This window comes from Lissotriton vulgaris, chromosome 2_1 (genome assembly GCF_964263255.1).
Source record: "Lissotriton vulgaris chromosome 2_1, aLisVul1.2, whole genome shotgun sequence".
Lineage (NCBI taxonomy): Eukaryota > Metazoa > Chordata > Amphibia > Caudata > Salamandridae > Lissotriton > Lissotriton vulgaris.
Window position 1 is genome coordinate 694,323,910 of NC_141687.1, and position 26,168 is coordinate 694,350,077.

Here is a 26,168-nt window from a genome sequence, read left to right on the forward strand (position 1 = left end):
TGATCTCTCTTCAGCATTCGACACCGTTAAACATGAGAATCTGCTAGAACTCCTAAACACAAGAATGGGCTTATCTGGAACTGTTCTCAAGTGATTCACTTCCTTTCTTCACAACAGGACGCAGAAATTCAAGAGCAACAACCTGATGTCCTCGCCAATACCTGTAACGCTAGGAGTCCCCCAGGGCTCCTCTTTATCCCCAACTCTGTTCAACCTAGTCATGGAACCACTCACCACCTTGCTACAAGCATCCAATGTACACTTTCACATGTACGCCGATGACACCCAACTCTATCTCAAATTACAATCTCCCAATGACATCCTGCTCCTGAACGCAACAATCAGATGCACCCAATCCTGGCTTGCCGATAATCACCTCAAACTCAATGCCCTGAAAACAGAGTTCCTTCTGATCTCACCTCCAGCTAAGAGCTCCACTGCTCAAACCTGGCTTAAACACCTAACTGCACTCAATGTCCAACCCACCATCGTGGACTCAGCAAAATCTTTAGGCATTACACTTGACACCAATCTCAATATGCAGCAACACATCAGCAAGGCAACTAAGGGCGCGAACTTCCAGATCAATACTCTGAGAAAACTTAAACCCTTCCTCCCAGCCAAAGACTTCCAAACCGCAGTACAAGCTATAGTCATCCCCCGAATTGAATACGGCAGCACCGCACTAGTCGGACTCCCCCTAACCACAACCGCACCCCTAAGAGCCTCCCTAAACGCTGCAGCGAGACTCATCACTGGGTCAAAAAAGCACTCCCACATTACCCCTGACCTGAAAGCCCTGAATTGGCTGCCATTTGAAGCCAGAATACACCTGAAAATCGCCTGCATGACACACCTTAAATCACCCGGTTACCTCGCCCAGAAATTGACAATATCTGGCGGAACCAGAAACAATAGAGGCACAAATAATCTTCTGCTGAAACCGCGAAGATTCCGGAAGGAAAAAACATATAAGCGCTCCTTCTCTGGAATGGCACCTAGGATCTGGAACTCTCTCCCTCCAGAAACAAGGCTTATCCCATCCACTACACTCTTTAAAAAAGAAGTAAAAGCTATCCTCATGGCTAAATACACTTGAACTAGTATCTAGAACTCTGTTAACACTGTACTACATGCTTCTACCTGCTTGACCCCTTTGCCTACTTGTATGAGTAGTCTCCCTCACATACCCCGTATGTAACCTAGTTGTACTGTTTGATTTATTTGTATAATTACGCCCCCCCCATGTACCCCTCTATGTAACCTATTTGTACTGTTTTGATTTATTGATTTATTGGTATGAGTACGCCACCATCTATGTAAAGCGCTCTGATATCTGCAAAGATCTTGTCCGCGCTATATAAAACTTTTAAAATAAAATAAATAAAATAAATACTGCCTGCTACCCTCTGCCCTGCTGAGGAAGGATTGGACCCATCTCACTTGAACCCAGAGTGACTCCAAGGACATACTGACTACTTATCAACCTGCACCAGCACCTGGACTTTGCTTTCTGGTAGTCTTACCCTGCCGTGCCAATCAAGTCCTGGGCCCCTGGAAATGGGTATAAAGTGCTTCAACTGCCAGAATCCATGTATCGATGACCGGTGTATCTCCCTCAATGCTGACATATTATTGCTGCTGCATGGACAATGGACATCGCATCGCTGACTGCAGGGTGTGTTGTATCCAATTTCTGACACATCTCAGACTTTGTGCTGCTTGGCACTTGTTGCATAGTCTTCAACCAAGTGGTTTGATGAGGACGCATCGCCTCCTTGCTTCCCGCATCTCAACTCCATCGCGACACATCTAAGGTACTTTGCGACAGGCCAAGGCTCGCCCCTGTATCGGATGTCTGCTACCTCATGGTTGGTGTTAACTTTTGCATTTACCTCAGTCTACCAAGACCAGAAAGCCCCAGATGTCGCTTTACACTTTTAAGCACTACAATTTCGATTATTCTTTAAAAACTCATAACTCTGGTTATACTTATTGGATTGTTGTGGTTTTGGTGTCATTTGTTCATAAGAATATAGCCTATTCTTTTTTACTTTGGTGTGAAGTCTTTTTGTGGTGTTTTCACTGTGTTACTGTGTCGCACAAATACATTACACATTGCCTCTTAAGTTAAGCCTGACTTCTCTGTACCCAGCTTCCAGTCAGGTCAAGTCAAGTCGGTAATTTATATAGCGCGCTACATACCCAGAGGGTCTCAAGGCGCTTGAGGAAGGGTGGGGAATTACTTGTCGAATATCCAGGTTTTAAGTAGCTTTCTGAAAGCTAGGTGGTTCTGAGTGAGGCGAAGGTGAATGGGAAGTAAGTTCCAGGTTTTAGCCGCCAGGTATGAGAAGGATCTTCCTCCCATGGTGGATTTGTTAATGCGAGGGATCTCGTCAAGGGCTTGGTTGGAAGAGCGTAGCTGGCGGGAGGGGGTGTAGAATGAAAGTCGTGTGTTGAGGCATTCGGGTCCAAGTTTGTAAAGTGCTTTGTGTGCGTGGGTTAGGAGGCGGAATGTTATCCTCTTATTGACGGGAAGCCAGTGAAGGTTTTTCAGGTGACCAGAAATGTGGTCTTTACGCGGGATGTCTAGTAAGAGTCTGGCTGATGCATTCTGGATGCGTTGGAGTTTTTCTGGGGTTTTGCGGTGGTTCCGGCGTATAGGGTGTTACCGTAGTCCAGGCGGCTAGTAACCAATGCGTGGGTGACCGTTTTTCTGGTTTTGGTGGGGATCCAGCGAAATATATTTTTGAGCATTCGAAGAATGTTGAAACAGGAGGATGAAACGGCGTTGACTTGTCTGGTCATCGAGAGTGAGGAATCCAGCATGACGCCCAGGTTACGCGCGTGGTCAGTCAGGATGGGTGCTTTTCAAAGGGCCTCTGGCCACCAAGAGTCGTCCCAGGCGGAGGGGGAGGTACCTAAGATAAGGACTTCTGTTTTGTCTGAGTTCAGTTTCAGACGGCTGTGCTTCATCCACTCAGCTTCTTCTTTCATTCCTTCATGTAGGTTGGTTTTGGCGGTGTTGGGGTCTTTGGTGAGCGAGAGGATTAGTTGAGTGTCATCCGCGTAGGAGATGATGTTGAGGTTATGTTGGCGTACGATGTCCGCGAGGGGGCTCATGTATAAGTTGAAGAGGGTGGGGCTGAGTGAAGATCCTTGTGGTACGCCACAAATGACTTCAGTGGCCTCTGACTTGAATGGTGGGAGGCGGACTCTCTGGGTTCTTCCGGCAAGGAACGAGGTGATCCATTCCAGTGCTTTTCCTTGGATTCCGATGTTTCTGAGGCGTTGTAGGAGGGTGCTATGGCAAACTGTGTCGAAGGCTGCGGAGAGGTCGCGGAGGATGAGGGCAACTGTGTCTCCATTGTCTAGTAGAGTTCGAATGTCGTCTGTTGCTGCGATGAGTGCGGTCTCAGTGCTGTGTTTGGATCGGAAGCCGGACTGTGAGGAGTCGAGGGATTTGTTGGTTTCGAGGAAGGCGGCGAGCTGGTTGTTGACAGCTTTCTCGGTGACTTTGGCCGGGAATGGAAGGAGCGAGATGGGGCGGTAGTTTTTGAGTTCGGTGGGGTCCGCTGTGGGTTTTTTCAGAAGGGCGCTGAGTTCGGCGTGTTTCCAGCTTTCCGGGAAGGTGGCGGAGTTGAAGGAGCAGTTGATGACGTCTCGGAGGTGTGGTGCTATGATGAAGTCCGCTTTGTTGAAAATGTGGTGAGGGCATGGGTCGGTAGGTGATCCAGAGTGGATGGAGTTCATCAGTCGGATGGTGTCCTCAGTGGAGATTGGGTTCCAGTCATTAAGGGTGTTCAAGGGGGGTGGAGGTGCAGCCGAAGTTTGTGTGGGTTGGACTCCGGGTTGGTTGTCGAAGCTGTTGTGGATGTCTGCGATTTTGTTGTGGAAGAACGAAGCTAGGGAGTCGCAGAGGGTTTGAGATGGGGTGATGTCGTTGGAGTTGGCAGTGGGGTTGGTAAACTCTTTGACGATGTTGAATAATTCCTTGCTGTTGTGGGCGTTGTGGTCTAGTCGGTCCTTGAATGCGGCTTTCTTGGCAGTCCGGATCAGTTGGTGGTGTATGCAGGTGGCGTTTTTGAAGGCGTCCCTTGTGCTGGTGTTTGGGTCTTTTTTCCAGGCCTTCTCAAAGGAGCGACAGAGTTTCTTGGAGTTCTTAAGATCATCGTTGAACCAGGGGGCGTTTTTGCTGCCTAGTTTGAATTGACGTTTTTTCAAAGGTGCTAGGTTGTCGGCGCTGTTGGTTAGCCATTGAGTGAGGTTAATGGCGGCTTTGTTGGGGTTCGAAGAGTAGGCAGGGGGGTTTTGAAGCAGCGATGAGGAGATCTGGTCGATGGTGATTTTGTTCCAGTTTCTTCGCAGAGTAGGTTGAGGATTGTTGTGGGCTGTGGTCTTTTTGTAGACAAAGTGAACGCAGCTGTGGTCCGTCCAGTGGAGAACTGTGGTGTGACTGAAGGAGATATGTTTGCTGGAGGTGAAGATAGGGTCGAGTGTGACCTGCGTTGTGAGTGGGGGTGTTGACAAGTTGTTTGAGTCCGAGGTTGGCGAGATTGTCTAGAAGGGTGTTGGCGTTGCTGTCGTTGCTCTTTTCCAGGTGAAAATTGAGGTCTCCCAAAAGAATGTATTCCTCGGAGGGGAGGGCGTGTGGGGTGATGAAGTCAGTGATGTCTTCACTGAATTGTGCCCGGGGTCCTGGTGGCCTGTAGAGGAGTGTGCCTCTGAGTGTGGTCTTGGGGTCGGTGTGGATCTGGAAGTGAAGGTGTTCGGCGCTAGCGAAGTCGACGTCTGAGCTGGTTGAGATGCGAATGGAATTCTTATGGACGATAGCGATGCCTCCTCCTGTTTGCTTGTAGCGGTCTTTTCGGATGATCTTGTAGCCTTCCGGGATGGCAATGGTGATGTCTGTGGCTGAGGAGGCGTTCATCCATGTTTCTGTTAGGAAGGCGACGTCCGGAGAGATGGTGTCTAGTAGATTCCAAAGGTCGATGGCGTGCCTGTGGACCGAGCGGGTGTTGAGCAGGATGCATTTTAGGTGGTTGGTGTCAGATAACAGTTTTGTGTTCGTGGGTGAGGAGTTGGTCTTGGTGCCGTCATACTTGCAGGAGTTGCATGTGAAGGGTCCATGGGTGTGTCCAGGAGCGGCTAGGGCGCAGTTGGGCTGTCTGCCGGGGTTTAGGGCTAGGAGGGTGGAGGCGTCATAAGTAAAGCGGGTGGGGTGGGTGGTACGGGGACCAGGGGGTTTGGCGCTGGGCACGGACTTGGCGCGGACAGGCGTAGACGGGCTTACCTTTGGCGCACCTTTGGCGCGACTGGGGCGCGACCGCTGCGCGTGACCGCTGCGCGCAAAAGCAGCTGTCATATGTGGATGGTGGAAGGGGAGGGGCGAGGGAGGGTCAGCTGGGAAGGCGGGAGCGGGGTGGAGACTCGGGCGTGGCGCCACAAACAACAACAATATTAACACCAAAATGGCCGGCAGCGCGAAACGGAGCAGGCAGCCACAGTAATAATCAAAGTGCAGGAAAAACTAAACGAAGAGGCAGTCAGGGCAACACAGGGACGGCACAGTGGTACAAGCAGCAAATAAGCAGGCGAGGTGGTTAGCGCTATCAGGCAACAGTAATTGAACAACAAAACGATCCTGCTATGTTATTAAAATAATTAAATAATATCGATGTTTATGATTGCAGCGGTCCTGTAATGCGCGTTCTGAAACAATTAGCAATGTGCACAAGCAGCTGAGGTGAGCAACGATACCAGGCTGTGAGGGGAGGCAGGTCGGGAGCAGCGAGGAGGAGCGGCCGCGTCTGTAGGTGAGCATAGGTTCATTTATGGTGTGCATCTGACTTACCCATACTAGGATTGTGGTTCCTGCCTGGACAGGGTGTATACCTCTGCCAAATAGAAACCCAATTAATAACAGAAGGAAGATTACTAAAATATATAATGTTTTTGACCCACATAGTGACTGCATTAACAGGGTCAGGAACTGGTACTATTTCAACTTTTGTTTCAGGTCAATTAGTGAAGTTTGAACTGGTTACCCCGGAAGAGGATCAAGAAATAGTATGCAATACTAAGTCAGGATCACCAGAAGATGCTTGCCCAGGCCATTATTTTGCTTCCTTGGCACAGCTAATATCATCACATCTTGCTGATTTGTTTAGTTTATCCCTAGAGGTTGCTAAGATACCAAATACATGAAAAATGGTATGTCTTTCTCACATCTTAAAGAAACCTACAGCCAGTCCCACTGTTTTTGCCAAATTCCGTCTGATCTCATTACTACCATTTGCTAGCATGATCATGGAGAAACTTGTAAATAATCAGCTTACGAAATATATAGTGGAAAATCATATTCTAGACACCTCACAATCTGGGTTTAAAGCAACCCATGGTATGGAGACAACTTTCCTGGCTGTTACGGATATGATTAAAACCAACTTGGATGAGGGCGGATCGGCTATGTTGATCTTGCTAGATCTATCAGCAGCATTTGATACAGTATCTTATGCAATCCTAATTCTTAGACTTTCGTAGATAGGAATGCAAGTACTGGCCTGGTTAATGGACTTTTTGACAGAAATAACTCCGCTTCCATCCCCCTTTTTAAATCAAAAACTGGTACCAATACTTGTGGAGATCCAAAGGGTTCCAAGTTGAGTCGAATGCTTTTGACAATATATGTGGCTCCTTTGGCCAAAGTTGTAGAACCTTTTGGAATTGAGATTGTGTCATATGCAGATAACACTCAACTAATAATTTCCTGTGGCTAAGAGTGCAAGGGAACTAAAGCCAGATTTTATAAATATGCTGGAATTGCTTCCTGGATGAGACAGAATGGTCTTCTGTTGAATAGGGAATGGGAGGCAAAGAGCCCTGGGATGAAGATTAATGGCCAGAGGAGTTGGGCTCCCCTCCTTTTCCAAAAGAGTTGGTTAAACATTTTGGTATTTTACTGGATGATAAGCTTTTGATGGCCGAACAGGTTAAAGCAATCTGTTCATTCTGTTTGGCATTTTTTGCCGGCTTAGAAAAACCTTCCCTTGGCTATTTATTAACTGCAGGATAACTATAATTCAAGCAGACTAGATTACGGCAATGCCCTTCTGCTTGATATTAAGGAGGTGCCTTTAGCCAGATTGCAGGTGATTCAGAACACAGCAGCTCACCTAGTATGCAATCTTGCTTATGGTTCTTCTTCAGAATCTTTAAGATTGCTGCACTGGCTCCCTATCAAGAAATGTGGCATCTTTAAACTTATCTGCCATGTCCATCAACATTTGTATATGGAAGGCCCCATATTTCTCCGATCTAGAGTACGTTTTTGTCATCTAGGAAGAGGTCCGATCTCATTACTACCATTTGCTAGCATGAAATATTCGATGGAGAATTAACAATAAAGTGGCCACTTCTTAATGTGTTTCTTCATTACTAATCCTGAAATCAGTGGCTGCCTTCCAGGGTCTTAAAGTGGTCATCTAATAATATATCCAGACAATACCAACTCTTTAAGGATGTAGGGTCGCAACAATTCAACTTCGTAGTAATACTGCTACAAAATCAAAATCTAGGGTTTGTCATGAATGGGTACAAATCGGTTTTGGATTTAACCCATAAAGTAGAGTTTCTAATCTTTACAATAGATTCAGTGACATCACTATTGAAACTGCACACCTTGAAAATTCAGAACATCAAGGAGGAGATTTGGAAAACATTGATAAAGATGCAGATGTCCTTACATTATTTGGCAGGAGTAGTGGGCCTGTCTTTCCAGGGCTCCTGCATTACAGGGCTCTACAGTATCTGGAGAGTCAGCATTTATGTCATGGGGTTGACATATAGAAGTCCGGTTTTGTGATCGAAGGAGGCCAGAGCAGAACTAGAACGGTGGCTCAATTACATGGAGGCTTGGAATGACCAAGTCTTTTTTGGTTCTGCATCAGATCGGGTGATAGAATCAGATGCAGCTGGCAAGGTAGGGGGGTCTGTTATGTCAAAACATTGACATGGGCCTGGTGGTCTGAGTAGAGTCAACCTTGCAGAACACATTTTTGAGCTTCTGTGTGAACCTGTTTCTGTCGGGATGTTTAAATAATAAGAGACAAAATACACTGTTGTGTATCACAATGAAATTATAGCATTTCTGTGGTATGTGATGCAGAGGTGGGACCAGATCCAGATTGTAGTTGGTTTTGGCAACTTTGTCTGGACCAGAGGATTTATGTGATAGAGAACATTGGTCAGACTTGCGCATCCAACTGGTGGAGTGGTACTCCCGGCATTTCTCAGAGCTGGCCACTGGATGCACAAATAGTGGTGGGTTACAGAAATTGCGTTGAGTTCATCAGGCAGACCTGTTCACACTTAGTTAAATCAACAAATGGTTAAATTTCATAGCTTGACACTAGATGGAAGGAGATGGGAATAGATGGGTTTGTGCAAAAGTGAGGATGCCAGGTGAATTAATAATTTTTGCCACTCGGAGATTGCTGGCACATGTCAGGAGAAAAGTGTCAGATTGAGATTGCAGCAGGATGGGCAGTGCAAGCATGGTACCGAAACCTTCTGGAGTGGTCCATGGAACATCCTATCCCCTTCTTCCCTAACATCTTCAGGTTCTCACAAATCCAGAGGGGAGGGGTCATCCTTTACTTTAAGATAGTCTAGAAAACGTTTGTGATAAGTGTGGTAAGACAGGCCTTTGGAAACAAACTCTCAAACTCCGGAGGGAGTCTTGGGCACCAAAAACCAGAAAAATTAAGTGAAAACGGCTGGGCAAGATCAAATAAGATGGTCTCTGGAAGGATATTAGGATCCCATATTAGCATCTATAATACATGTGTTTAATTTTATTTCTAAGGAAAACAAAAAGGAGTACCAAGAGCTAAACACCTAGTGCTTAGTCATTTCAGCTGGAGAAGAGTATATAGATGGTAATTTCTTAGGGGAATATCCACTGAGTTGCAAGTTGCTGATTGGGATATGCCAGAAGGGTCCGCCTCCGTCTAGCTATTCGGCCCTGCAGGATGTGAACAGAGTATTTCTGATGTGAATGATTTGTCCAGATAATTATTTGTTACCCCTGAAAGAACTGTTGCGGAAATTAGCAATGTTATTTTGTCTGATCTCATGTAAAATAATATTGGATGTTCCATGCATTAGATGTGATAGGATAATGATGCAAAAGGTAGATCAAGGAACATAGGTCATATCAAATGACAATTTTAATCAATTAAACAATTAAAGTCACAAACCAGCACAGTGAGTATGAGTGCAGAACCACATGCTTAATGCTCCTTGATAAGTGACACAAGCATGTGATAAGCATGTGATAAACATGTTTTTCTTATGTGTCAAAATAACAAGAAAACAACCCGTTCTACCAAATCATATATTCAAAATGTGTCAGTGGTATAATCAGTCGGTGGCATTTAGATCCTCAAGAAATACCAGGATCATCATCAGGACTCAAGCCCAAGACCATATTAGCAGCCGCTGAAAAGCATACTAGCTCCCCAGTAAACATCTATATAGAAATAACTCATCAGAACAGCCTAAAATTCCAAAATGGGTGGCAGAAGCCAGGGGCCCATCATGTGGGCCTGGCAGAGGCAGGCAGAGACCAGGGCAGACCTAAACAGGTTACAGGAGGAGAAGCATTGAAATCATGTTAGTCAAAATAGAAGCAAAGTCTGATGACTACAACCATCAATGATGCAGAAAGTGTAGATGTTAGTAGGCCTTATGAGAGCATGTGACTCTCCTGGTGGATGCAGGAATCAACTTTTATTCTAGCGACCATGAAGGGTGCTCAGCACACTGAAATGTGGCTGACACTGTTAGGAGCTATATCTAGTTCATAATATGGCCTACAGTCTATTGATGTGGCTATAGAGTAGTGAAGAAAAGAGAATGCTTAATACTCACCTTTGTATCCTTAAAATAATCTACATTTTAACATAGTCCAGAAAATCTAAATAAATCTGCACCATATTCTGTAAGTCAGGAACTATTATTTGCAGATGCAGATGACACTTTCATCCAAGATCGTTCCACGTAGGTGTTATAAGAGTATTGTATTGATTACTTCCATGCAGCATAATATGGAATCGGGGAAACCCATATGATTGCCCTGCTGTGTGAGCCTGGCAGTCACAGACCCAGAGTCTTTTGGTAAGAACTGTAGTTTGTTGAGAGTAAACAATAAAAGAGTATTTTCTGGGATGCTGAGTGAGAAGCAAACAGTATAGAGACCACTGTATAAGAGACAATGGAATGATCATTACGTACAACTTATTTTGAATCGCATCTAGAACTGATTGTGACGGCAAATCAAAAAAGAAGATCTTGCCAATCAGCAAAGATAAAGTAATAAATGCCTTTCAGAATAAATTCTACTTGGACACTATATTGAAACACACACCCTTCTCTGGAATGTTTACAAAATCAACAAGTTTCCATTTCTAAGAATTGGAAGAACTTCTGTTGATGATTCTTTAGCTCAATCAAGTATGTTGTCAATAAGGAATTTAGGAAGCTTAAAGGGTGACGGTATAGGGCCCAATGTTAAATTTAGTCACAGACATAAGTTATGACCAAATTACATTTTATTTATACTGGCCAGGAATTCACAAAGGGAGTGCTGGTGAGCATAATCAATTTACGTGCCTGATTTCACTGCCACGGGTGCAGTGATATCCACACTTCTAAATCCCACTCAAAAGGTAGTAGAGGGTGCTCCAATGTGTTGTGTGCATTTGAAAGTTTGGAGCATTCAGAGACATGGACATTTATAGGCATTCTGACTCCTTTCCACCCTACATATGATAAGAGATGTTGTCCAACCGACTGCCACAGGAACTCCCCTTCCAAGGTGCGAAGGAGAATAGATCACCCCGACATTTCTTGGTGACATAGGGAAGAACTTTATCCATACTGAAAATGCTTCCCCGTGGAGGAAAGAAAGAGTACATTTGCACAGGGGATATGCAGCCCGTGTGGAGTTGGCTTCTAAATGGAGAATGCAATTAAGGAGTAAAAGGAGTCCTTGGGATTAGTCACAGAAACCTCGGAGAAGTACACCTAGAAACCAACGGCTGGTGAAGCTGTCTAGGTGTGCTGCTGGGAAAGTTGCTGAATTCAAAAAGTAGTAAATCTACAACTGCACATAGGCATAAATCTATAGGTGCAGCTGTGAATTGAGCTCATAGTATTTTTAAACATGGAGTCTGAGCATCAGCAATAAATGTTTCACTGTCATCACAGTACTATTAAGAGCACGTTTGCTGTCTCAATATATATGCCAGGCTATTGAATGGCGATAAGCATTATTCAGTTGAAGCCCTTTTTTTCACCAAATCTTTTGGCATTCTCCTCAATTTAGGTGCTCTTATTTGTCTATTTTGGAAACAAAGTAGGTAACACAGACCAATGTATCAACCTTATCTAGATGTCCATGTTCTGTCTTTGTTCAATGCTTTTCTGTATTATCGAAATAGCGGTTTGATATTAAAGCCAATTTGTTTCGTTATTTTCAATATCTTACCTGGGTTTCCAATTCTGTGACTTCCAAATTCAGTTTATTTAGATGCTTGTTCACAAACGTAATTAATGTCTGAAAAATAATAATGCATTTATTGTAAACACAGTTACCTTAAAATCTATGATATTTGGTTATAATGCAATTAAGTTTCCTCGTTTTCAATAAAATGTGGGTGCATTTATCCTTAGTACAAGGGATGATTCTCACTCTGGAAAAACATCTGTGATTACTAAACCTAAAAACATATTTTATTTTGCAATACAAGTGAGGCATTACATGCTGTGATTGGGGAAAATCCTGCCAGTTTTTTTTTTAAGAATTCAATTGCCTCAACTCCCTTAAATCATACAGTTTAGGCAGAAGGAATTTTGCTAACTAGCAGCCCAAACGCATGCATTTAGAAGAGCAATGCAGCTCTAGAAAGTTATTAAACAGCCGTAGACAACTTGCATGGAGCACCGTTTTAAGAGTCAGCTATATTTTTCAATATCCATTGTACTTGATTAGTATACAGAAATATAATTTGGATATATTCAGTGAGAGCATGTTCTAAGAAGGTAACTGTTCCTTGGGTTGACTCCATGAATCACAAACGCATTCACATGTCCCAATGACACTCCCAATCGACAAAAAAAGTGTTTGCAAAGTAAAATATGCATTCATACCCAACCAAAAAGCGATTCAAACACTTCGGGTCTTTTTTACATGCACTCTGTTGTCTATGAGATTTAGCTCATGATTGTGGCTTTGCACTCGGCTGCTGTCAACACAGGGTATAAACAATGTAGTCCTATTGGCAATTACCCAAAAATAAATGCAATATTTAGTTTGCAATGTAGGCGAGCGAGAAAGCACTTTCAACAGATCACACTTAACGCTGTTTCAAACAGTAAAACATATTTTATATTTCAAAATAATTTATTGTATATACATCTTTTATGGAGTTTCTTACATCATGGTAGCTCCAAAAAGGGTGCAAAGAGAAGTGTTTAGTGGAGTGCTTAGGGGCGTAGTGATCAGAAAGAGAAAATAAATAATAGTAGTTTCCACAATATTTACTAGTTTACATCAATGGCTCTGAAAAATTCAGATTAGCCAAAGTCAAACGCCTGATTTGTTCAATATTATTAATCCTTATTTGAAGGGGTGGTGACTAAATCCAAACACACCACTGTTAACATTTCAACCTAAAACAGAGAAGTCCCATTTCACGCCACACTTGTATTGTCATATAAAGAAATTCTAACCTTTTTCACAACGTTCAGCTTGTCTGGAGCATGATCGAAAAGAGTATCGAAAGCATCCCGCTCTGCATTCAAAGATAATATGTTTGTATTAGTTTAATTCTTTCAAAGTGGATTGATATTCGGTCACCAAATTCAATCAACTACTGTTGTTTTAGATAACTTCGATAAACACTTAAAACACACAAGTATGCATTGCATAAAATAAATAGATATACATCATCATTAGAAGAGATAACATCAACCTATACACTTCCTCCTTAACGATGGTATGTTGCATGGACATAAAATGATAGGAGTACAATTATTTGTACATACTCTTCCTGGACTGATGTGCCTTCCACGCTAATTCTAAGTGTATTTAGTAGAGGCCCAAACGTGCATGAGCAGACTCGATGGACTGACCCTACCAGTAAGAAGTAGTGAGCTGCAGTGTTCTGCCCGTGTGAAGAAAACACAGTACTCAAACCCCAGAGATGTAAGCACAACAACACTGAATTGGTGTTCCTATGCTCAGACTGTCACAACAAGAATTAGGAGCACCAATGACCTTAAGCCCATCTAAAGCTGCGCCCCCTTGCTGCTAGATGTAAAAAAGAAGACTCTTCAAATTGAAAACATGGAAAAAGAAACTTTTAAAACTTATTTAAATTAATCTTGTACATACATCTATGGGAGTGTCAAGGGTGTCAATGATATTCCTCTTGGAACTCCACTCTTTTATGTCGCGGGTTGTGGGCATAATCATCTCAAGAGGAGAGCCTCACTGGACATGTTCCACCGCAAAGCCTAATTGGGTCCAGTAGCGTAACGCAAAATGATGGGCCCCCCTAAAGATTGTGAAGAGGGGCCTCTGAGGGTCCCATATCTCACAGATCATCATTGGCCTTGGGCTAAATTGGGGCACCACAGCAGCTGCAGGGGCCCATGTAGGGATTCTGGTTGGGTCCGAATCAGCTGGCAGACCCAGGGAGCTCTGTTTCTATCCCTCTCATTGAATGGGCAACAATAATGGCAGTACCATTAGCAGCAGCGGTCCGTGCAGGTAAGCGCGGTGGGGTGGGCGGGTCAATGTCGAGTGACGTCCAAAATGGATTTATTTATTAATTTTCCCCTATGCAGTCATCTGTTGACTTACCCCAGACCCCGCCCCTGCCCCGCCCCACCGCGTTCACCTGTATGGACCACCACTGACCCTTAACAAGGCAGAGTTAAATTGCACACAAACGTGGCCATGTTAGGACAGTATACTGTGCGAAAAAGGGTAGGACTTCTTTTTAAATAGGTAGGAGAAAAAGTACACACTCCTAGAAACTGAAAAAAGTTAAGTGTTCGAAGATGTGTCCATTTTCCCATTCCTCCAATAAGAGTTGCAAGGAGGAGGAGAAGGGGTGGAGTTCCTTTAAATATTCCAATACGAGAGAACCCACACTACGTCAGGAAGAATGCAAGGACGACAATGAAGTTGAACTAATTGATTCCTTTTCCTCTTTCTCCCGGAGCCATGGAGGTACTGACTGAAGCCATATCACCACTTTAAAATCAGCACCCATTAATGTCTTTTTCCTTAGTTGCATCTTTAAGCGCATTTATGTATGGCATTTGGACTTGCATATGAGGCACGGTAAGCCCATTTGTCAATTGTCTGTGCCACATTTACAAACTTGTAGTGAAGCAGGATTCTTTTGTTATGAGCTTCTGGTGCTTTCTGTCCCCAGATTACTGTGCGTCCTCTAGTTGTGTTCCTTTTTCTGACTCTCGCTCTGGTACAAATTCTTCAACATCATTGGCCCCTCCCTACTCCTTACTTGCTCCACGTCATCAGTTTACCAATCCCAACTCTCTTATGCTGTGTTTTGTTTTCTCTGCACTGTTCCAGGATAAGTAAGCTGCCCCCGAGTCTCACTTTCCACTTGATGCTCCTCGGCTCTACAGTGTCTAGACTGCTTCTGTGCTTTCGAGCTCTAACGCCTCTTTTACCTAGTTCCAGCAATCAGCGTGCTCTGTTTGCAGTCATTTGCTGTCTGCATAACCCTTGTTGACTAGATTCGGCTGGACGCTGTTGCTAATAAAACAGTGTCTCATCACATTTGGTTAGAAGCACATACATGAGCTATCTTGGAATAGGGACACTGACCACTAGAACATTGCACACAAATCTGCATATCATGAGATTTACCAGGTATTTCCCTGTTAAATATCAGCAGTTTTAACCTGGCGTTTACCAGAATACTCCTATGATTTGCGAGATGGAAAGATTCCAGAGGCAGAACTGTAGGGTAGTGCACATGTGCTCATAGACAGAATGCAAATACCGACTTTAATACTAAAGGGATAATTTAAAGTAAATAGTTTACATCACCCAGTGTGCGAAGGCTATAAGGGAGCATAAGGGTGATGCAGATACCACTGTATTTACAATTTACCACGTGCAAAAGCCCATGTAGGCTGTGCAAAAAGTGCATATGATAAATAGGCATGTCCTACTTTTATCGACAGTCAATGCAGCAGAAGGACAGTACATTAAGCATTTTATAGCCCTGACCATTTCATATTAAAAGCTGGATATTTTTATTTACATCAAAGATTAAGCTGTCACAAAAGATGAAAAAATGACTTCATTTGTCCATTTTAATACTTGTAGTTGAAACACGTGGCCCTCGGTCTGAATGCAGCACGAACTCTAGTGCAGTAATTTTGCACCTTAAACAATTGATTCAGTGTAGAGCACAAATTCTGAAATGCAAAATTACTTTGGAATTTTAATATTTCTGTTAAGAAAGAGAATCTATGAAGCAAACTATTCATTCTGAACCGATTTCGACCAGCAAATCTGATATTCTGGGCCATATCACTAGAACAAATCCTACCAGATTTGACCTTGTGTGATTTCATTCAAAAATCAGTTCCGGTAATACATGTAAAATGAGCACATTCCTTGTAGTACTAATCTGAGTGGAAACTCTCCTTTCCACCCTAATCTATTTCAACTAAACTTGGAATGAAAGTAAAGATGTTTACCTGTGTGGTAAACGTTAATGCCTTATTAGCCAGGTAGTTTTAGCGCAGGTAACAGATTTAAAGATTTTGAGAGATACCTTATAATACAGTAAATGCTCAAAAAATCTACCATCACCCAATACGCAGAAGTTAAACATGTGGTGTACTACGAAATGGCAAAAGTTTGGAATGATGGGAATAAAGACAAAAGGTGCAAATTCTGACACACCCAAACATCCTCCATTGTAATAATGAGACGGATGCATCAAAGAGTGTCTAGTAATTGCTACAGCTCAACAGACACTCTGCCCAGTCACTGTAATATCATCAAGCTAGACTTTAAGGGATGTGAACTCAAAGTCCTATTCTCCGAATAAAAAACAATAAATGAGGTTTCGACAGTAGAAGAAATGAAGCACCCTCTGAGAAGTGAGTTTCAATAGCAATATCACTTGACCAGGTCACTTTGTCAAATCCTTCTGGGCTGGATTCGCAAATCCTACCAATAAAGTGGCCAGTAGTTGTATTTTCTATGACCTCCTTGCTCAGCAGCAGCCTCCCCCTTGATAAAATGCGAACTCAGAGTCGTTCAAATAATTGTTGTGGGTGTTGTCAACATCTTAAAATTGAAATACACATTTCAGAAGGACAGGGTGCATTATGAATGAAGAAAATCTCTGAACTTCTCCTTTGACCTGTGCGTTGTAATATGCAGGAGTATTTGGTGAACAGCCGAGAAGAGGAATATCTAGAAAACGTATTTTGTATTTCAACATGAGCAAGTTCGATTGGGAGAGGATGTGGCCTAACGCTTAGAGTGGTCGACCTCGAAGCTGGGGAACTGGGTTCGAATTTTGGCAGGGACGTTCAACATCCTGTGATTCTGGGCAAATCACTTACTCTTCCCCCAGCCTAACAAAAAAAAAGTGAATGTGTCCTCTGTAACACAACCAGTGCTCATGAGAAGCCTCCGATACCTTCGCATTACGTTTGCACTATCTATCCGGGAGAAAAAAATCAAATTTAAATGCACAAACATGAAACCTATATATCTAAAAGGCTACACCCCGTTGAGTGGCAGTTTGAAAATGTTCAGATCGGTCTCATGTGTAACAAAAACATTAATTATGTACAGCACTGGAGTTCCCCCACATATTATGTAAATGCTGCATCTGAACCAAACAGGCAACATCGACTATTCCAGCAAATAATTTTACTATGGAGAGTTAACAACACTAAACTCCATAAGGGTTTTAAAAACGCAGCTAGCTCTTCATGGCTACCAGGTAAAAAAAAGTGTCAGAGGAACTATAGAACTTGATGGTAAATATCCATATAAGACAACCAAAGGCCACCTGAAGAAGACCTACAACAGCCCAATGTAAAAATGTTCACTGAAACTTTTCTTATGCATAGAGTACTACAAAGCAATGTCTGTTGGCTAGGTAACACTAGAAGGTACCATCAACAAGGCAGTGACGCCCAAACCGCTGGAATATCAAATATGATATAGTTTTCAGGCCAGTGCAGGGTCAAAGCATTACTTTACATAAGGCATCAAAAATACTTGCACTTGACCCTAAACTCCAGATTAAATGCTGCTTCTTGCAGACAGGACACTGGAACTACCCACTACTCTGACGTGTGTATATGAAATTTAGATAGTAGAGCTCATCGATATTTGTTGTCGCCTACCAGTCATAAGCACCGCTGCGCCATGCTAAAATCACAAATGCAAACATTTTACATGCTATTAAATTAGTTTATGGTTTTCTGAAAATGATCGCACACTCAAACACGTGCTGCTTACCATGTCTTCCAGATAACGCCCTGTTACGAACGAAAAATACAAACAGGAATAAGTTAGTTATTTAAATAAGTATGATTTTGTTTAATTCAAAAATGCCTTAATACACAACTATTCTTAGCTAACCCTGTTTGGTTGCAGTGAAGCATAACTACTGTGAACGAAGAGCCAGCCACTTTTTCTATGAAACTAGAAATATATTGATAGGGTGGCATATGTGGCTTGAAACCATATATTATTAATTAACCTCCTTTAGTAGTTTAAATTTTAGACACATATACTGCATTTCCGGTATTATAGAATTGAGTTCAGTTGCACACTCGACCATTTTCTACTTAAGAAGGATTACAGTAAGAAGACATGTGCTAAGCAAAAAGACATCCCTGTTTAGATAGATTTAAAAAGCACTACTAGCAATTCTGTTACAAGGTACTATTGCTCTATCAGAATTTAAATAGCTTCTCTTGCATTTAGTAATACAGGAACGTTGCTATATTGTAAATCTTTCTGCAACATCCTTCTATTCCCAAACTGGCTTTAAACGTGAAGACTTTAACCTTGAAAACCCTGATGTAATGAAGCTGTGTCCCTTAGCTTTCAATCAATCGTATGCATATAGGTGGTCATATATTGAAAATATTGAAATATATTGAAAATAGTGCATGTCACAAAAGATGCCACTGTTCACTGATAACGGAAGGCCACAAAGAAAGTCTGCTATGTACCCAGGACACCTCCTAATGTGCAGTGTTGAAATGCACCACCAAATCCTCATTAATTGATAGATAAACTAGTTTTGACAAATCCACTCACCTGCGTTGTTTAGTTACATAAATGTATAAACCGCATGGAAAAGTAATGATGTTCTTCTAAATCCATTTCTTTACAATACCTAAATCAAAGCTAATACATTTCTTTATAATAACTAGATGAGAGCGAATACATTTCTTTACAACACTTAGTTCAGAGCTAGCAAAAACATTAGTTCATCGTTTTTTCACTTTTGTATTTTCTACCAAATACTCAGAGAACGAATGTATGTATTAAAATTTCTTATGGTCCTCTATTTGGCATCCTTCAATACCCATTCAACATGATGGTGTGAGTTCTATAATGTTTTTCTTCCTTATGAAGGTCTTGTTAGAAACCTCCTTAAAACTCAATTCCAAACACATCATGCACTGATAAAAGCAGAACAGATAGGATGACAACCAGATTTAGATGGTTAAGGCGAATAATGGAGATACAGGGTTTCACAAGGTAATTAGTGTAGTTTCAACTGTAGTCACAGAGATATGCTTCTCTGCTTGAACGACTGCAAGCAATGCAGACATTCTTCTAAAAGGCCTTGTTACAATGCATTGCGATGGCCAAGACTGGTGTCAATAATAGCACAGGGATAAAAAAGTTCTGACTCTCCTCAATGATGTAAAGTAGTGGGACAACAAACTAATCACATGTTTAGCATGTTACTCCACTGAAATGGTAGACTGACTTCTGGTAAGTGTTTACCTCAAAGGACCAGTAAGGCAGAGAGCCCTGCGGATTGTTAGATTGTCAGATGTAATATTCATTAAAAGGCGTGTCTTGGCATCAATGAACTGAAACAGACTGGAAGGTGCAGAAAATGTCATGGTGTTGACAATTGGTTGTAGTCCTACTTCTATAATCACAGACCTCGTGACACACCTTCCGTACTGTGATCAGGACAGTATTTCAAGCTTTTGTCCTTGATTCACTCCCATCACAGCAGGCACTGGGAAGTCTGAAAACCACTCTGGTAAAGGGAAAAGTTATTTGAAAGTTTTTTCCCCAATGTGCTGTTGTACCTTTTTATTAAGGAATCTTACAAGCACGTCTAGGACAAATAACATTTAGAAACAAATATTGGCAAAGCCACTAGGTCTCTCCTATGTGATTAAGCATGGCTGCTGTTCAGCACAACTAAAAGTTAGTGGCATAGAGCGTGGTGCCGTAGAGCGGGTGGTGTAGAGTGGAGTCGAGTGGCATGAAGTGGATTGTCTTGGATTGTCATGGACTAGACAGTCATGGACTGTCATGGAGTAGAGTGCAGTGGAGTCGAGCAGTTTGTAATGGAGGGGCTTAGAGTGGAGGGGCATAGAGTGGAGTGGCACAGAGTGGAGGGGCATAGAGTGGAGTGGCATAGAGTGGAGGGGCATAGAGTGGATGGGGCATAGAGTGGAGGTATAGGGTGGGAGCATTGGGTGGGGGCCACTGGGTGGGGGCATAGGGTGGAGTACAGTAGAGTGCCATAAAGAAGAGAAGAGTGGAGTAGAGTGGCACAGAATAGATTGTCAGAGTGGGATAGAGTAGAGTGTTGTGGAGTGCTATAAAGCGGAGTAGAAGTGTAGAGTACAGTGGAGTAGAGGAATACAGTGGAGTGGCGTAGAGTGGAGTTGCGTAGAGTGGACTGGCGTAGAGTGGAGGGGCTTGGAGTGGAGGGGCATGGAGTGGAGGGGCATGGAGTGGAGAGGCATGGAGTGGAGAGGCATGGAGTGGAGAGGCATGGAGTGGAGAGGCATGGAGTGGAGAGGCATGGAGTGGAGTAGAACAGATTTGATTGGAGGGTGGAGTGGAGTAAAGTGAGTAGAGGAGAGTGGAGTGGTGTGGTGTAGAGTGGAGTGGAGTTGTTTATAGTGGGGTGGTGTAGAATGGAGTAAAGTGGCTTGGAGTGTCGTAGAGTGGAATTCGTTGGAGTGGAAAAGAGTGGAGTGGCCTGGAGCGGGGTAGAGTGGTGTGGAGTGGCTTAGAAGGGAGTATGCTTGGTGTGTTAGCACACTACCATTACAGGCAACAGATTTCCAATTGAAACCATTACATTTGCACACAGTTTTACTGATAAAACTATACAGTGCACAAACGATGATGTGTGTAGATGGCATCACCTAGTGTATTACTTTGATTTGATCATATGAAAATGTTTGTTTCCACCACATTTCAGAATTTCAGAAGGAGGGCTTCATTTGTGCTTTCCTAATTCTGACATATTCTGAAAGATTTGCACAGTTCATTTACAGACATTTAATTTGTGTTGTGACTCGAAAAAATCTTTTTCTTTCTCAGGACCCAGCTTAAATCCTCTCACTTTGAAGTCAGACACAAAGTAAACACCAAGCTCACTCGGAAGACAGAGCCTGACATTTGACCTCTGCCTATGAACGCTCAGCAAACGTGACAAGGTCCACTTACAGAAAGTGAGCACTCATGCAAGAATACAAGGAGTGATGGTGAACAGGCTATGCTCTACACGAAGGACAAAGAAATGCTGGACAGCTTAAAACAAATAAAGCCAGCAAATAGAAAGGCAGAAAATTTGATCTATAAAACACACAGCCAAAAGTAAGTAATGGGTGGAATGCATTACAAGGAGCGCTACCAGAATGCCCTCAAGAAGTCTTTTCACAACCAGACAGCTGCACAATCTTGTAGGCTTCAACCTAAAAGAGGTAAGTAATCATAAAAATTCGCATCCATGTGGTCAGCCTAGAATTTCCATGATGCTTAAGTATGTGTTTAGGTGGAAGCTCCATAGTTAATACGAGGTGGCTCTTCACCAAATAAAAAGGAAAAAAAATGGTCTGGAATATCCTAAAATTTACATTGACTATACCTACAGCAATAATGTGTTGGGAAATTCGAAATGAAAACAGAAAACCACCACACAATTAGAAATTAATTATTAAAGTATTCGACTGAAACAAATTCCCAGTTCCCTACTTTTCACTCAGCACTGTCTCTTTTCTTTCATTATTTCTGTGATGTATGTTTTAATTTGACAAAGGCTAAACAGACATCACGGCTTGAAGCGTGATCCCTACAGGAACCCGGATAATGAAAACTAAATATCAGCAAATGGCTGAATTTTTGAAAAACATCTGTGTCCCATTAAGGACCTGCTGGAAGCAAAATGTTGACATACTCTGTGTTCCCGGTGATCTCCTCTTGGACTTGTCGATGGTGGAGCATTCCTTCTCTCTTCTGCAAAAAAGAGAACATTATTACGGGACAATATTTTGATGGTAACAAATTAACAATGTGAAAAGATTCCTTAAAATGAATATTTTTATGATATTTTCGCTTTCTAACACATTTTCTTTCATATTAAGTTGTTTTGATTAGGGGTTTATTGGTGATTTGTGGTTTTATTTTCAAAACAGTAAAACAAGGGAAACACATTAAACTAATCTCACTACACCCACTTAGAGCCCTTTAAGCAGCTCTTGTGATTTTGGATTAAGCTTTGTTCATCATGTGCATTTGTACCAGACATGTTAAAAACTGTCTATGAACTTGGAAATAATACTATTTTTTTTAAGCATTTCGATATCCGGTGGAACATAAAATACATATTTGCAGTGGCCTAGAAAGGGGGGTTCGGTGGGTGCAGACCGCCCCGGGTGTCATCACTAAAGGGAGTGAGAGAGAGAGAGAGAGAAACTTGTTTATTTAGACCTTGGTCTTTTAAACAGTACAGAACACACGCAATTAGGCTCAAAAAGTACGGACAGACAAAATTCTACTACATCTTGAATAGGTAAAATTCAATACTTGTTAAAATTAAAATAAAAGAGGGTGACGCCCTCAGAAACACTACATACAATACTCCCTATTTTACAGAAATCTCAAAATCACTAAAAGGATAAGAATAATAATAGTGACAAAATGGCACTGAGGGGGTTACAAAATGGCAGAAATGTGTGTAACTATCTTTTTTTACCTTATTTTAATAATTTCAATGTGGGCGGGGGGTGACAAGAACTTTTTTGCACCAGGTACCACCTCACCTTGCTATGCCACTGCATATTTGTACTAGTAATAACACACGGTGAGTAACTATTTAAATCTCCCACTGGCAAAGCATAATCACACAAAAAAAATAGTTTCCTTGGTACAATTATTATTTTAATTAACTAACCTAACTTGACATAGATTTGCTTCATGGACAGAATGGTAGCTGGCACAATGACGCAAGTCTTTTGCGACAAGAGCAATACAGAGATACCGGCTAAATTCACTGATTATTTTCAAATATTCACAAGCAGCAAATATTTACATGTTTTCAAAAATGGTTGCCGCAACTCCAAAAGAGTTTATGCTTAAATATTTAAAATCCGCCTGTGTGGAGTTGTGGAAAAAACTGTTCTACTATTGTAATCCGAAATACTTATGTCAAGGAACTTGAGGCAATAATTCTAACATTATGATTCCACTCGGTAATTATGTGCCCTAAAGAGTACCAAATATGGTTTGTTCAATGAGGAGGGTCTCTCTTTAATTTCCAAGTTGCAGGAACAAATCCTAAATAGTTGTTTGATTTAATAATGGGTATTTAAATATGTGAGGTGCTCGTATTCACCCTTATATTCCACTTCTTCTTTGCAAAGACAGTCAGTTCCCAAAATTGATGATGGCCACAATGCCTTCTCTGTTTAGTACCAAGAGCAAATGAATGATAAGTGTTGGTAACTGAAGAGAACATCAGTGTACGTGCTGTCTATCTATCTACAAAGTGATTTAAAAAGCACCCCAAAAGTCCTCAAAAGAGGTCTCAAGGTAGTAAAACTCGAATGGACAAAATAAACCAGAACCAGAATCAAGACTAGAATTAGAAAAGTCAAGTTTCTAACATTTTCCTTAACTTAAGATGGTTCTCTTCATCTCTGATAGATTGGGGAAGTTGGCACATTTGACATCTCTCAGCAGGCTACAACCTTCCTTAAGAGACAGAAAGCCGATGGACCATCACCAAAGTCAGGCACTGGAAGGCAGACTAGGCAATGTATGAAGAACCTGCCAAATACTGCGGTTGTCGCCGCATAAAGCTGTATGATTGTTTGAAAATTTCTGGTCTTCCTACATACAGTTATAAGAAGACTCGCTTGGTGGAGTAGTGGGAAAAACAGCCAGCGGAGTGAAAAAAAACCCCATTGAACTGGACATTCTTGAGAACCTAACCCCGGTTCTTGAACTTAGTTTATTTCACACAATAAACAATGATAATATAGAAGTGGGAGAGCCACTGAAAGCTCGAGCTAGGCTGGAGCATGAAGCCTGGCTCTCGCCCTGCTCGCCGGTCCTGTTGGAACCTCAAGCCCACAACGAGCAGAGCTTTCATGGGGCTTCTGCCTCCTTCCCTTCCTGGATGTGGCATCAGGGCCAGAGCTGTCGACTTTGGAACAGGAAACCAGGTTCGAGACTTGCCATTGGGTCACTATCCTGCGATTCCGGATAAATCACAATCTCCCCATACCTATAATGAATGAATGGTGCCCTTGTGTAATTTAACTGGTGCTCATTTAAATGGCTCCAATACCTTCGGTCGAATTCGGGCTATATAAAACGGAGGAAAAATTAACAAAAGGTAAAACAAAGCCTGCACATACGGAAAGTCAAATAGACAGCCAGCTACTGGCTGATTTGTACAAAGGGAAACCAGAAAACCTGCTTACATCGTGGCTTCACCAGTTAAATTGTGTGATCTTTCATCGAAAAAACTCTTATTCCTTCTTATTTCATATGAAAGCACTTTTAAACATATAAAGTCAGAATACCAATTATACACAAAAATACGGAGTTTGATTTATTTGATGATCATGCTGCTGTATAATAATGTTGGCCACGTACAGGGTTTACATGACAATTGCCTTGCCTCTTCATTCACTAATGGCTCAGATTTAAAAGTACTTCTCGGTGCAGTGCTATATGACGATTAATGTCAAAGCGTGCACATGTTAAAGAAATGCATTTAGTTTAATTTGAAAGAGACTTTACATATTTTACGTGATGTTGATTTATTTATTTTTATTTATTTTGAAAGTTTTATATAGCGCGGACAAGATCTTTGCAGATATCAGAGCGCTTTACACAGAAGGGGTACATGAGGGAGCATAGTAAAACAGGTAAATCAGAAGAGCAAACAGTACAATCATGTAAATCAATAATACAAGTAATACAAATAAGCAACGGGGGCAAATAAGTAGTACAGATCGGTGCAAATTCTTTGAAGAGTCCGAAATAATAGTTCAGGTGTATTTTGCCATGAGGATAGCTTTTACTTCTTTCTTAAAGAGTGTAGTGGAGGAGATGAGCCTGGTTTCGGGAGGGAGTGAGTTCCAGATCCTGGGTGCCATTCCTGAGAAGGAGCATTTATAGGTTTTTTCCTTCCGGAATCTACGAGGTTTCAGCAGAAGATTGTTTGTGCCTCTAGTGTTTCTAGCGCCGCCAGAGATTGTCAGCTTCTGAGTGAGGTAGCCGGGAGAGTTCAGGTGTACCGCTTTGTGAGTCATGCAGGCGATTTTCAGATGTATTCTGGCTTCAAAAGGCAGCCAGTTCAGGGATTTCAAGTCAGGGGAAATATGTGAGTGCTTTTTTGACCCAGTGATGAGTCTTGCTGCAGCGTTTAGAGAAGCTCCTAGGGGTGCGGTAGTAGTCAGGGGAAGTCCGCAGAGGGCAACGCTGCCATATTCTATTCGAGGGATGACTAGTGCTTGTACTGCGGTTTGGAAGTCTTTGGCTGGGAGGAAAGGTTTAAGTTTCCTCTGGGTATTGATTTGGAAGTTTGCTCCCTTAGTTGCCTTGCTGATATGTTGCTGCATGTTGAGATTGGTGTCGAGGGTTAAGCCTAAAGATTTTGCTGAGTCCACGATGGTGGGCTGGACATTGAGTGCGGTTAGGTGTTTAAGCCAAATTTGAGTGGTGGAGATCTTCGCTGGAGGTGAGATCAGAAGGAACTCCGTTTTCAGAGCATTGAGTTTGAGATGATTATCGGCCAGCCAGGATTGGGTGTTTCTGATCGTTGAGTTCAGGAGCAAAATGTCTTTGGGGGATTGTAATTTGAGATAAAGTTGGGTGTCATCGGCGTACATGTGAAAGTGTAAATTGGATGCCTGTAGCAAGGTGGTGAGAGGTTCCATAACTAGGTTGAACAGAGTTGGGGCTAGGGAGGATCCTTGGGGGACGCCCAGCGTTACAGGTATTGGTGAGGACATCAGGTTGTTGATCTTGAATTTCTGCGACCTGTTGTGTAGAAAGGAAGTGAACCACTTGAGAACAGTTCCAGATAAACCCATTCTTGTGTTTAGTAGTTCAAGTAAATTCTCATGTTTAACGGTGTCGAATGCTGAAGAGAGATCAAGCAGGATGAGGAGGCAGGTGTCGTTTTGGTCTAGCATTCGAAGTGCGTTGTCAATTATGTGAGTCATAGCAGTTTCTGTACTGTGTCCTGCTCGGAAGCCTGATTGATGAGGGTTGAGGAGATCAAACTGTTCAATGTGTTTAGTCAGTTGTAGTTGTGCACATTTTTCCAGCAGTTTGGCAAGAGTGGGGATATTAGTGATGGGACGGTAATTGCTCAGATCAAAGGGGTCGGCTGTAGGTTTCTTTAGTAAAGGTGTGACTTGTCCAACTTTGAGGGAGTCTGGTATGGTTCCTTGTTGAAGTGAGCTGTTGATAATTTTAGTCCAGAGTGGGAGAAGCAAAGGGGTAAAGTCTTTTACAGCGTTAGCAGGAAGGGGGTCTGTGTGGTGATTGGATGGTTTCAAGGTGCTGA

General features: G+C 42.4%; 1 protein-coding gene across 1 annotated transcript in view; it reads right to left on the reverse strand.

Annotated features, from left to right (window-relative positions):
• PARVA (parvin alpha) overlaps positions 1 to 26,168 on the reverse strand; it is a 197,132-nt gene that overhangs the window by 38,295 nt on the left and 132,669 nt on the right. Inside the window, exons 7-10 of the mRNA XM_086955935.1 lie at positions 21,540 to 21,598; positions 17,603 to 17,622; positions 12,796 to 12,857; positions 11,552 to 11,620 (exon numbers count right to left, since the gene is read on the reverse strand). Coding sequence (XP_086812061.1) covers positions 11,552 to 11,620; positions 12,796 to 12,857; positions 17,603 to 17,622; positions 21,540 to 21,598 — 210 coding nt within the window. The remainder of the gene's footprint in view (positions 1 to 11,551; positions 11,621 to 12,795; positions 12,858 to 17,602; positions 17,623 to 21,539; positions 21,599 to 26,168) is intronic.